Source organism: Zalophus californianus, chromosome 3 (genome assembly GCF_009762305.2).
Source record: "Zalophus californianus isolate mZalCal1 chromosome 3, mZalCal1.pri.v2, whole genome shotgun sequence".
Classification (NCBI taxonomy): Eukaryota; Metazoa; Chordata; class Mammalia; order Carnivora; family Otariidae; genus Zalophus; species Zalophus californianus.
In genome coordinates, this window is record NC_045597.1 from 187,806,392 (window position 1) to 187,819,656 (window position 13,265).

At 45.8% G+C, this 13,265-nt stretch overlaps 1 protein-coding gene across 2 annotated transcripts in view; it reads left to right on the top strand.

Moving 5' to 3' along the window:
* The window catches only part of EIF4E2 (eukaryotic translation initiation factor 4E family member 2), a 31,030-nt gene extending 18,006 nt beyond the window's left edge, over positions 1-13,024 (top strand). Inside the window, exons 7-8 of one of the 2 annotated variants that reach the window (XM_027589540.2) lie at positions 4,344-4,421; positions 10,410-10,684. In XM_027589540.2, the coding sequence (XP_027445341.1) occupies positions 4,344-4,389 (46 nt within the window). In that variant the 3' untranslated portion in view covers positions 4,390-4,421; positions 10,410-10,684. Of the gene's footprint in view, positions 1-4,343; positions 4,422-10,409 lie in introns of both variants that reach the window. The other variant, XM_027589541.2, reaches the window with a different exon arrangement.
* Positions 13,025-13,265: the final 241 nt, after the last annotated feature.

The following is a 13,265-nucleotide window of genomic DNA, read 5'->3' on the forward strand; positions in this document are numbered from 1 at the left end:
CTGTGTGTGGCTGTGTGTATGCAGTTTCCTCGCTTTGTGTTAGCAGGGTTTTCTCGCTGCCAGAGCTGCCCAGACCACGAGCTCTCTGCCGGCCTTCTCCCTTCTGTTTTCTATTTAGAGCCAAATCCTCTTCCTCTTCGAGCTAGTCCTGCTTGTAAGTTTTCGGAGTTCGAGCCCTTCCCTTTCTCCCAGTCCCCAGGGTTGTTGTGCATCAGGATCTGGGGTGGGGAAATGTCTTCATCCTGTAAGAGTTGGCTCCTTAGGATATCTAACTGTAGCGCATACCAGCCCCTCAGACGCTTTGTGGCTTGGCTTGTACGTGCTACAGCACGGCCTTTAGGCCCCTGACCTGCATGTAGGGTTTCAGCAGGCCTCGTGTTACTTTAAGTTTTCTTAGGAGCTCCTACCCAAGCCAAAAATAAACAATTTTTGCAGAACTTCAGGTTAGATTGCCTGATAGCATCTTGAAGGTGGCTGTGGGTGTACTGTGGAGTTTTCCAAAGCAGCTCTTCCATTTTGGCAGCAACACCCTGCACTTCTACCGTCCTGATTGATCACCAGGCTGCACGTGGCCCGGGATCTCACAGAACACACAGTGGGACTAGCCTTTAACATTCTGGAGGTGTTTGTGTGATTGGTTCTCTGCTTATTGCATATCCAAAATTGGTTGAAGTACCTGGAAAATGGGAGGTTTGTTGGCATATGGAAATGCCTGTTCTCTCTGGTTTTAGCGTTGTCAAAGAATTACCTTCCATGGCCTTCTCCCTCTTGCCTTCCAATATTATGTTACACGTATTGACCTTAATTTCGGCTCTATAACTGGTCCAGGAGATGAGCTTGATGTCACCATCCAGAGTAAGAGTTGATCAGAAAGCACCAAACCCACGCGGAGGCCCCTGTGATCCTTGCCAAATGTGAACAGAAGTCCGAGCTGTTAGGCTTTGTTCTAGTCCTTGTGGCTGTCCCACAGGTGTGGCTTTGTTAAGCCCAGGAACAGCAGTGAGAACGTGAGAACTCAGGGGAAGTGAAGGAAGAAGGAACGGAACCTTTGTTCTCCCCCAAGTTCCCTGGAGAGTAGGGCTGCTGGAAATAGGGGCATTTTTCCAGGAATGGCTTCGATTTCTCAGTCACGTTTCTCCACCTCGCTGTGTTTCAGTCCAGTTTTCAATGTCCTTTTTCAACTGGTTTTTCCAGCCCTTCCCTAGTCATGCTGCTTGCGGGCTTTTCCTGCTGCACTCCTAGGTGAGTTGAGGCCAGCGCTGCCGCGTACCGTGCGTGGTGAGCTGCTTTGCCGCCCAGGGGACGCCTGCCTGCTGCCTCCGACCGTTGTTCATTGCCAATAGTTCCACCCTTGAAGGGTGAGCAGGTCCCGATGACAAATGGGAAACCTGTTAAATTGAGTGTTAGCTCAGGTGCATGGCTCCTCTTAATGAGACCAGTCATAGTTGAGGTTTCATCGGTTTGGGCCCTTGCAAGCATCAAGTAACTGACTATCCTCTCTGAGGAGCAATCTCCTAACGCAGCCAGACTTGAAACCAGCAAGGGACCACCAGGATAAAACTTGGCACAGAGCCACATAAAGCAGCAATATCTTTTGTGAGGAAATTCCTGTTTGGAATAGTCCCATTGAGTTCCTTTGTGCATCTGGCCTGGAATGGAAAAGGGGAAGACAGGGCCAGCTTCACTCAGTGGGCCACAGTACTGGGGAGTCTGACCAGACCCCACTGCACAGGAAGTTGAGGGTAGGTGATTTCTCTTTATTACTTTATTCTAGAGGAGAGCTGGGTCAAACATGGGGACTTTGCTTTACCACATCTAGATTTCATTGTATTTAAACATTGAACTTTGTAGGCAAGAACCACCCATCCCTTCTCCTATCTTAGCTAAATCAGAATCATAGCCTGGTGGCACTGAGTCACACCAGCATAATTGCTGGCCTGGCTTTGCGTTTATGAAATGCTCCCCCATACTGATGTTCAAAGCAAAGAAAGCCCAGACTGGCAGGAGGCTGAGCTCGTCCATGAATGTATCAAGTGCCAGATAAGCGCGAGGCTGTGAACCAGGCTTTAGGCAGGGTGGGGGCAAATACAGTTACCCAGAAATGAGATCTCTGCTGTCAGAATTTGTTTTCTGGTAAGTGAGCTGGGACAAGAGTGGTCTCTAAAGGACTCTTTGTCACTCTGTCATTTGAATCTGTTCAGAATTCCCTGTAGGCTCTGTTAATCTCAGGGCAATTTTTTTTTTTTTTAACTCCATTCATATGACACTTCTAACATTTAACTTGTTCTTTCTTCACCTTTAAAAGAAGCAAGTTTTAATAATACCTAAAATACCTGGGATGCCAGATGGAGAATAGCTAGAAAATTCATACCTAGCTCTAGGTGGTTGACTTGCCTCTTAACCAAGCATTGGCCTACGAGAGTAAGAATGATTGTTCAATGACCGTGACCAACCGTTTGATTTCCACTGAATCCATGTGAGGAAATTTCTGTACCCAGATTCTTCATGTTGAGGTCTAGCATCTGAAGAAGATCCTTCTGAAGAAAATGGGAGGGCAGTTTCATACTGGAATGGATTAGAGGGGAACTCTGAAATCTGTATTTCTGCAGGTTCTTGACACAGAACTGCTCTGTTTGGACTAGTGTAGGCCTTTCTGGAAACAAAAGGATAAATGAGATGAAGCTTCAACACAGCCATGTAATTCCTTGTTGACACCTAAATTGCTTAAAATAGAATTGAAATCTCACTGTTAGAAGGAGAGAGGGGTTTCCTAGGCCGCTGCCCAAGCATCGGACTTGCTTTGCCCTTATCTTCGTTTGGAGTGGAGAATGAAATAGCCTTCTGATGTCACTCACGGACTCAGGAAGTTCACCGCATCACCACCTCTCCAGAAAGGGCTGTGGAATGGAACAAATGTCTTGCTGTGGACATTGAGTTTGTGAATTGACAAAAGACTGGCACGCTTGTTTGGTGGTCTTACATTTTTCTTCAATTCAGTTAGCATGTATGAGTAGCTTTGGTAATACTCTCTGAAGAAACCATCAACTGCAGATCTACCTCTTGAGGTAGATCATTAACTTATAATTGCTGTCGCTGTTCAAAAGAGGGAAAAACTAATGAAACGTACAAATATTACCCAAAAGAAGGAATTTGTTATTCCAGGTCACTGTATTTAATCCCTCCCTATTTAAAAAAAAAAAAAACAAACTACCTGTAGAAGGCCTAGTAATGAAGTATATTTTTTGGCCATAATATTAAAACTGTAGTGAGTGACAGAATATGTTGTCACCCCGGGTATTGTCATCCCTTTAAACCAAGAATGGAATAATTGCCAATAAGGAATTTTCTATTTAGAAGTACCAGATTACCCATTTTATATATATATATTTCCCAGGAAACATACCAGGCACTTTGTCCCTAATGGGGCTGAAAAGTAGCTAGAGCAAAAAGGTAGGACATCAGCTCCTCCGAGGAAACTCGAGGTGGTTTAGGGCTTCAGGATGCATGGGGGAATCTGGTTTTCTCCTGCTTTTTGGCCAGCAGTTACCAAGGGCTTGTTCTTCGTGGAGCGGCACCCAAAAAGACTGTGTACCCCTCGATCACAGTTCTTATCCCTTCCTAACCCCAATTGCTAAATCGAGTTAATTGGCATGAAAATTATAAGGAGCACTGATCCCGAGAAATGTTGAACTGTGACCTACACAGTTTAAGTTAACAGTTACGTGGGTATTTCCAGAAACAGATGGAACCTGATACAGATTTGGGGTATGAGTTGAGAGGGGTCAGAAGGTTGGAAATGTGAAAGCAGATAAAGTGCTGTAGTTGCCTCATTGCATCTTCAGACATCCTGATGCCAGTGGGTACCTGCCCTTACCCCCAGGGTAAGGCCTGATGAAGGAAAAGAACTCCTGCCACCAGTCCTCATGCCCCCAAAGGCAGAAAGCACTGCTGCCTTTCACCCCAGTGCTGAGAGGGATCTCTCGGGATGGTCAAGCTTAGCGCTGACCTCAGTGCCCCCCCCCCCCGCCCCACCCCCGGTAGACTTGCAGGCAGCAGGTAGAAGAAGGACTGGCAGATGCTCGAGGGGATGGTGAGGGCCAGACTGCCCCAGTGGAGCAAGCCAGGAGCAGTGCCAAATGCCGCTGAGGGGGGCTGGCCACCACTGCTACTGCGAGTGGGAAGCCCAGAGGGGAAGCCTTACCGCTGGGCTTCCAGGTGCTGGTGGGCCCCACCCGGCCTGGAGGTGTTGGAAGTGGGACGTGGGGTTACCGTGTCTGTGCTCTCTTTGTTAAAAAGCCGTTGACCTGAATGTGCTATTGTGTTTTTTGTCTCTGGTTTGCCAGGGCCTGGGAGGAGTTTCATGGCCTGGTGAACAGCAGCGGCCGCTGATCGGACGCTCCCCTCTGTCTCTCACACTCAGGGTAGGGCCTTGTCTATCTTCTCTGTAACCTTGTGACATACCTCTCAGCCACAGGCCCCCTCTTCCCAAGGGCATGCGCTCTCCCCACGTACTGGCAGCCTTGCCTCTGCCAACGTGGGGCCTGCTCCAGCCTCTCCTCTCTGACTGATTGTCACAGTCTCAGAAAAGTACTGAGTCCAAAGCCACGGAACCATCCTTGCAGGGCCACCTGTCTCCTGGTGAACCTCTGGGAAGATTGTTTAACTTACTATACCCCTATTTTCTCATTTGGAAAAGTGAGGTTCCACGGACTAAAATGTCTCAGATCTCTTCCAATGCCAACATTTCATGTTTATAAATGTGCCACAGATCCTTTGTTTTTTGCCCAGACGTGGCCATTTTTAAGCCATCTGGCAAAGTCCTGTGACTAACAGGCCAATTCCATAGGCTCCGGTGTGGGTTAGGTGAGAGGTATGGCTCTTGTTTGCTGGTGGTGGTTGTCAGTTGTGAGCAAACAGTGATAGAACCTGAGGGTTTCACAATGAGAGTGAGCTGCGGTAGATGCAGGGTGTGCTCTCACTAGACCACACGCTTACTGGCAGGGAGAGGCCCTGGGAAATCGAAGGCAGGTCGACTGACACATTCACTTTAAGAACATTTGTATTTCAATTAAGAGAGTGCCAAGTCCATGTCTGTCTCTTTAGCAGACGGAACTGGGTCAGTTTATTCTGGATGAAAGGACAGTATCCACATGTGCCTGCCCTGAGAGCATATTCCTGGACATTAACTACCCCCCCCCCACCACCCCCATCCCTGTGAGAGAGAGAATTGCTAAAATTGGAGCAGAACATGTTAGCTGTAGTAGCTGCTTCAGAACTCCCCCTTCCCAGGAAGGAAATGAGGCAGTTTCAAGAGAAGGAGACCAGCATCCCTCGGCTGGGCAGGAAGAGAGGATGACACTGAGGGACGGAAGCAGGTGGCCCGGGGTCTGAGTACTCTGTGGAGCTGGGATGATCTGTAGATAAACAGTCCCAGAATTCCTGCACGCATGGATAATGCCACTCATCTCTTTTTTAATAGTTTAATTCCTTTATTATAAATTCAATTTTTAGATGATGCTACATTTTAAAAATTGCCGTTTATTTAAAAGGTTTCTCTGTAAAATATAGTCAACAGAATTCTGAGGTAGCTGCTAGTATATACCAGGAGGGATGAAAAACATGCATGGGCTGTAATGTTGGCTACACTGATTTGCAGGTTGAAAAATAAGTCAGATTTCCAGAGCCCTGGCACTATAATGGAATTGGTTGTTTTTTTTTTAAGATTTTATTTATTCATTTGAGACACAGATACAGAGAGAGGAGAGAGAGAGAGAGAGCAAGCATGAGCGGGGGAGAGGCAGAGGGAGAGGGAGAAGCAGGTACCCCGGTGATCAGGAGCCCGATGTGGAGCTCGATCCCAGGACCCTGGGACCATGACCTGAGCCAAAGGCAGATGTTTAACCATCTGAGCCACCCAGGCGCCCTGGAATTGTTTTAATAACATTACCATATTTGATTATTTGTAGGATTCCTTTTTTTTTTAATATCCCTAAAATCAGGGTGCTTACAGTGAATATGATAAAAAATTTGACATAGTTTAATTGGCAGTATTTAGAGTACGTAAAACGATGGGATCTTTAAAAATCAGTAGTGTCTTATGTTCCATGAAGGGGGAGGAAAGGCTTTAAAATGAAATTGGAAGAGTCAGAATGGGAGAAAACTTAAACTATTCCCTCCCCCTTCGCTAACAATGAATCCCTCGGGAAAGATATCTGAATTGCCTTGAAATCACGCCATTTTGCAATCTCTTTGTTCTTTTTGCTGCCCCTGTATCTTTTTTATCCGGCAGATGAAGAAAGCACTTCATGAGCACCACATAATTTGGTGTCCCCCCCCCCTTTTTTTAGGTAGGCTCCACGCCCAATGTGGGGCTTGAACTCACCACCCTGAGATCAGGTCAGATGCTTTACCGACTGAGCCAGTTAGGTGCCCTCTAGGTGTTCTTGAAGCCCATGGCCTCGGGAGTCTGAGAGGAGTATTAGCGTCTACACGAAAAAAAATCACCTCATTTCATTGTCCGAAAGACCTGAAAAGGACTCCAATTTCATTCCTATCACCTTACCCCTGGACGAGGTGCTCTAAGAGGCTGGGTACCTCCAGCTCATAGCTCCTCATCCACTCCACCTTTTCTTCTCCCCCTTCCAAGTAGACCATCATCTGGGGAGAAATAAAAACTGCTATTTAAGTAATTTTTTTTTTTAAGTAATTCTTCTTGAACCACAAATACTTCCCCTCAGTTTACCTGATATCTTATGCTATTACATATAGCTGCTAATATTTTAGAACTGTTTCATTTGATCTGCATTACAAATCAGTATTGCACTTTTAACCACGGCTTCAACAGAAGTCCCGGTTAGCTGCTGGGGAGGATTTAGGGTTACTTATATGTCTGGCCTGGCAAGCGCAGAGCAGTGATCTATGTTGTTGGGGAATGAAGTTGGCACTGAGTGGGAGATTAGAGATTGAAACTTGCCCCACTGAACCTAGGAAGGGATTGCAATTTTATTTAATATCCAGTGAGGGAGAGGGGAGGAAGCCAGAGCTGGCCCGGGGTGGACAGCTGACAGAGAATGTTCCTCGGAAGACCGTGTGTAAGCTGAATCGTGAGTGTACTCTCAGACCCCCCTCCAGAGCAGAGTCAGGTAGGGCTCCTCCTCAGTTTTCCCTTGAGGCCCCAGAACAACTGTGCTGCCCCTGCTGGGCAGGAGCACAGCGATACCTTCCTACAAGAACATGCCTGTGAGGAACCAGCCACCTTGCTTCCCTGTTGTCCACCCTCAAGAGCCAGCCTCTACCTCAGCTTATTCTTCCCAGAGTTGGAACTTGTCCTTTTCTCTAGAAGGATGAAAAAGGTGATTATGGGGAGGCAGAGCAGATTAGAAAGCTATTTCAGAGTATTTGGGCAATGGATTTGCCTAAGATGCCTGGGAACGTGAAGCTGGAAGCCAGTTTGGTTAGGGCTCTGGTATTTCTGAGGCCCCACTATCAGGACAGAGTCATCCAGTAGAGCACATCTTTCTGACTTCTCTAGCCTTGTGGGTCTTTCGGCTTCTGTGCCCTGATGTGTAAAAATCCTCGGGAATAAATTAAGATACAGAGGAAAAACTGATGTCTGAAAAGCCCCTTTAAATCAGTACACTAGGCCCAGTCCCAGTTGCTTATTTTACATAAATTCACAGATGAGGATGTAAAAATGTTCTTATTTCCTTCTAAAAGATCTGTTGTATCATTAAAAAAACCAAAAACAACAGAAAACCCTTCCTGGTCACCCTTGCACCATCACAACATTGCTGGGTGGCTAGAGGGGCTAGCTTTTAGGAGCTCACTCTGGATTTTCTAAATTATAGTTTGCTTTTAAAAGAACAGAAGACCATCTTTTTTAAAAACTTAAAAGTTGTCTGTGACCTCTGCCACCTCCTGTCTTCCTCCTCCCTTTCTGTGTCTCCTAATCTCTCTGGCACTGCAGGCCTGGGATGAGGGACGGAACCGTGGATTAGTTCTCAGCTGGTCTGAGCTGAACGCATTCCTCAGACTAAATTTGGCAGCGAGCTGTTCTCAGCCCCTTTTTTTTTTTTTTTTTTTTTAAAGAAAAGCTGGACCAGAGCCACCAGCTGCCACCAGCCTGTCATTGTCAGGAGCCTGTCACCCGTTCTCATTGCTCTTTGTTTTCCTTTATATCAAACTCTGGACAAGCTCAGCTAGATTTTTCTGGCTCCTTACTCTTCTCCCCTTTTCTACATTACAAATAAACCTTAGAATAATTGTGATTTCTTAGATTTTCTGACCCTGAAGAGATCTGTGATAATAGAAGTACTTAGAATAAATAGTAAATATCTGGATAGGAAAGTATTATAGAGCTCTTTAGTTTACCTGCCACAGAGAGAAAATTTGTCTGTGGCCCAAGCCCCGCACAGTACAGGGACTCTTCCAAAAGATAAAGGTGACCTGCTTACAGTGATGACTTGTCCAGAAAGTTCTTTCCTCTTCGTCACTAAACAGATGAATGGCTGGGTCGAGACACTTGCCTGCCATCTCTCTTACTCCAAGATAAATCATTTTCCCAGTCAGAAAATCCTGTGATGCTACCGTCCCACACCCCGCCTTTCTATTTACTCATTTTATTTCTCCCTGCTGATTGACTTTTGTGATCCAGTTGATCTGTGGGGATAGAGGGGGCATCAAAAGGGAAGAAAGGGAACAGAGCAAACCATTCCTTCCTGATCACTTCTTTTGTTAGTAGAGGGCTTCTCTGACACAGTCTCAGTAGTACATCATCCCCAAGGGGGCTCAGAAGTCACACACACACACATCAGTTACGCCCGCTTGTCTGTTTTATAATCAGATACATCCTTATTCATCCTTGGCTAGCTACTTGTGGCACCTCAGTGGCATCTGTCCTTTTGAAAGACCCTTTAAAAAGATGATCACCCCATTAAGTTTTTCTTTGTGTTCAGTCTTTACCTCCTTAGGTGGAAATCTTCAAAATGCTCAGTAGCCATGGATAAATGAGCTACATGGTCATACATGTCAGTTATAAAAGTACTAGTGGTCTGTTGAGATAACATCAGTTTCTTCCCAGCCAGAGTTCACCTACACCAGCTCTGGTCTCCTCTCTCAGTGTACTTGTCCACAGTCATTCTCCTTGTGTATTGAGGGCTGTTCTCTCCTGGCAGCGTGCTGCCATCATGGGGAGAATCTGTTATGCTAACTGGAGACTGCTCTTTGGGCTGAGCATATTCTTTGATATGTACTCTGCACCAATAGCCATATGCCCAATAAGTTGTAGCAATTTTAAGATGGGTCAGTTAAAGCTAAGGCTTCTAGAATATCCCACTAAAACTAAAGGGAAGTAATGACTCAAAAATCAGATTAATGAGAATTTCTATTCTAGAATTTCAGATACTTTAAAGTCTGAAGCTCTGAGCTATAGCAGCAGATGAGGTGATCTTTAAAGCCCTTTCCAGCCCTAAGACTGTGGGATTCAAATGGCAATGTGAAATGCTGAGATGTTGGATTTCTAGTGTGGAACAGGATAGGTTTCTGGTGGGTGGCCAAGCCTGTCTACATCCAAGAGAAGGCAACTAAGAGAACATGACTTACCATGTGTTACATACACACATGCTTCTCTTTTAAGAATTATAGCTAAGTGTCTAAAGTAAAGGCTATGAGTATTTCATCTGTGGAATATCCTTTTATAAGTAGCTATACGTTTTGAACAGTTTTTTGGTTGATTGGTAGGTTGATTTTTTTGAATACATGATATAATCACATCGTTTGATTTTTTTTAAGTATGTGTGCATATGTGTGTGTGTGAGAAAAGAGGGGGTTTCCTCCCCACTCTAACTGCATCTGCTCAGTTCTGCTGTGCCCCCCTTTCCCTCCTCCACTGCCCCACGTAACCATTGTTGGTTTCTTGTGTGGCCTTACAGACTTTTTGTCCGTACAAGCAATATGAACTATGACCTTATTTCCCCCACCCACACTTACACAAAAGGTGGTGTACTATGTACATACACTATTGCATGCCTTCTCAGTTTCTCTTGGAAAGTTTTCCATATTAGTAGTGAGCTTCCTTGGCTTGTTTTTTTAAGCTGCACAAGTGTCCCAGTGAATGAATGTGCCATAATAGTCATATTTAACCAGTGCCCTTTTGCTAGGTATGTGGGTTGTTTCTAATCTTTGGCTCTTGAAAATAGTCGAGTTGAAGTGTTCAAAGGGACTTGGGAGGTGGTTTGCTATGTTGGCATTAGATTAGCAAGGAAGGAAATTTTGGGGGTGTGTCATGAGGGCCCTGGAGCTGCTGAGTTCAGGTCTCCGCCCCTGCCCCTGCCCCTGCCCCGTATGTGTGTTGTTGCCTGTAGAAGATCTGTGTATTGAATGCTGTGTTTTCTCCCATTTTTTTCTTTCAGGGACAATTCAAGCTTTCGAAATACAAAAATCACATTGTGAAAGTACTCAAGCTGGCAATAATCCTTTTCTGTATGTGTGTGTTTGTCCGAAATGGATGGGAGGTCTCCAGCTGGTCCTTCCATCTGCTCACTGAAGGGACGTCCCTGAGCCGTGTGCTCCCCTTTTGCACTCATTCCTGGAGGACGGATTCCGCTAGACACCCTCCAGCATCGCTGACTTTATAAAGCGGAAAAACAGAAAACGTGACTTTGTAATAGACAAACTTTTTTTTAAATGGGATTCTGTCGGGGTGGGGGGAGTTCAGCCTTTCGTTTTGCTGTGTGCTGTCCAGATGCCTGTCGGGCGTTCTGTTGTGCTCTTCTCTGCTGTACAAAGGGCATCATGACCACGTGTACAAGCCAGAGCTGTCAACTGAGAGTTATCAGTATTATGAATGTCTGTGCATCCAGGAAAAGCTTTTTGTTGGAGAGTCCCGGAATAGCTATAAATGCTCTCTTCTAGCTCTGCCGTTAAATTATTGGGACATTTTGTTTATTTCTCTCCCCTCTTCCCCCAAGCCCACCATTTTCTGAAAATGTGTTACTGATTGTGTATAGTCTCCTGCCTTATGCCCTCCAGTCCTCCCTCCTGTGGGACTCTTTCTTCTTAGGCACTGCTGCACTTAGAATTTTAAGCCAGTGGGCCACACTGGTTTCACTGAGGCGGCTCAGAAGGTATGCCTTGGTAAATTAAACTGGAGCAGAATCCAGTGTGATTAGGAGCTAAGTTATAATAGCGGTTCCAAGTGCAGGATTTGGAGCTGAGGGCAATGTCTGAAACCAGATGAGCAGGGCCTGTGTGTCCAGCCTGTTTCTGTGGGTTCTTGCGTGACCCTCATTGAGGAAGGGAAGCAAAGGCTTGGTTGTCACCCAGTATTAACACTTCATGTGGTAAATTCTATGATCCCGAAACTGGGGCATCTGACGAAAAGGTGACCGTGATGGGTGGCTTTCTTTGCATGGCTGTGCCCGTCTGCAGTGGTTGAGGAAACCTGCTTTCCGTCCGTATCACTTGGTAGATACGCTAGTTAGTGTGTGCTGATCCACGATATCCAGACAGAAACCTCTCGTAGGCCACTGCCAAACATGCTTTAAAAATGACGGTCATGCATCAGAGAAGCCAGGTGACCTGACTCCAGAAGGACTGAAGTCAGAGAGGTCAAAAGATCACCTAGGATTGAAATAAGTACTGAGTACGAGTCCTACAGCAACCTCCAAGGAGCACTGTCTTACTTGGCTCTTGTGAGCAGAGATCGCAGTACCTTAAATTAAGGCCTCTCCTAAAACCTATCCTTGAAGGCCAGGCCCTTAGCCACCTGGTCTCAGAGAAATCATATGAGAGTAACAGGCATTTCCTTATTGTATTTATATTACTCTCTTCCTACTTTCCAACTCCCGAACACCTTCTAATTACCACTGTCTTGGGATGCTTTTTTCCCCGAAAGAACGGGAGTACAGGAGCCAAAAGGGAGGTGCTTCCATTACAGGTGAAGTTAGATCTACAGAGAAGAAGATCTAGCAGTGATTTAAACTCCAGGAGTATGAAGAATGAATTATAGTGCCCAGACAGTTGTGAAGGGCTCAGGCAAATATAGGAGCAACATTGGCTGAAATGGGGAGCAAAGGCTGCTTCCTGAGTATTTGTCTAGACCCCAGGAAGGGCTTCACTTTTGCCTACACTCAGATTTGCCATGAGAATCCCAAAGAGAGCAGACGTTTGGATTTGCCCTCCTTGGGGCATCTGCCTGACTATTAACATGTGTGCGAGCGGGTGCGTATGTGTATAATGTGTTCATGAGGGAGGGTTCTGTCAGGCTGAGTGCTTAGGTGTATTGTCTGTATTCATATTTTTGCGCTTTTTTTGGTCTCATTCAGATTTTTTAATCTCTTGTGTTTTCTAGAGCTGCTCATGTTTCCCTTCCTCCTTGTCATTGCAGTATTTGAAAGTTGTTTTTTACCATCAAAAGATGCTGACCCTTGTGCTGGTTAGAACAAGAGTTATTTCTCTTAGGCAGTGTCTTCCCCCCAGAGCTCTCCCAGATATTCCGCCCAGCAGCTGTAAGTGGGAGGTCAAAGAATCAGTTTAGCCAAACCACCCATTTTCCAAGCTAGCTTGAGAGGTCCTTTCATTTCTTTTTGACTCCATGGGCCTCTGCTACACTGAGCTGTGGCATGGCAGTGGTAATGGTCTCACCTGTTGGGGTGAGAGGTGCACCCGGGCCAACCTCACAAACATGTAGGTTGCTTCCAGGAGACGGGGAGTCACCTTCCACTTTGCACAGGTGGGCTGTTTCCCCATGACCCCTCTGCTGGGTTTTCCATTTGAAATTGGCCCCTCCTCCTCTCCAGTGCTCTTCTCATTTTGTCCTTCTATTCATGTGTGTGGGGTTTTTTCCTGTGACATTGGCAGTGGCAATAATTTTCCACCTTGAGAGAAGCTTGTGGTCCACGATGCTCCAAGAATGAACTTCCCAGAATTTGCCAGTGGAGGAGCAGACGCTGTGACAAAGTGATTTGGTGTTGCACTTTCAGAGCAGTTGTCTACTGCGGTAATAAATGGAAAATATCCGCAAGAACCAGGCTGTGGACTCTTTCATACGGGGAAGTGGGGAAGCTGGTAGTTGTGGCGGCTCAGTCTGCCCTCCGTGCACAGGGCTTTTAAATCCATTCCAGAACAAAACCTGTGGGATAGTTCAGACAATGCAGGGTCATTGACATAAATGTGTTCTAAAGATACTCTCTCATTGGTTATTAATCATTGCCAAAACTCCATTTAAGTGTTTTTGATACAAAGTTTTAATATCAAAATACTGTTCA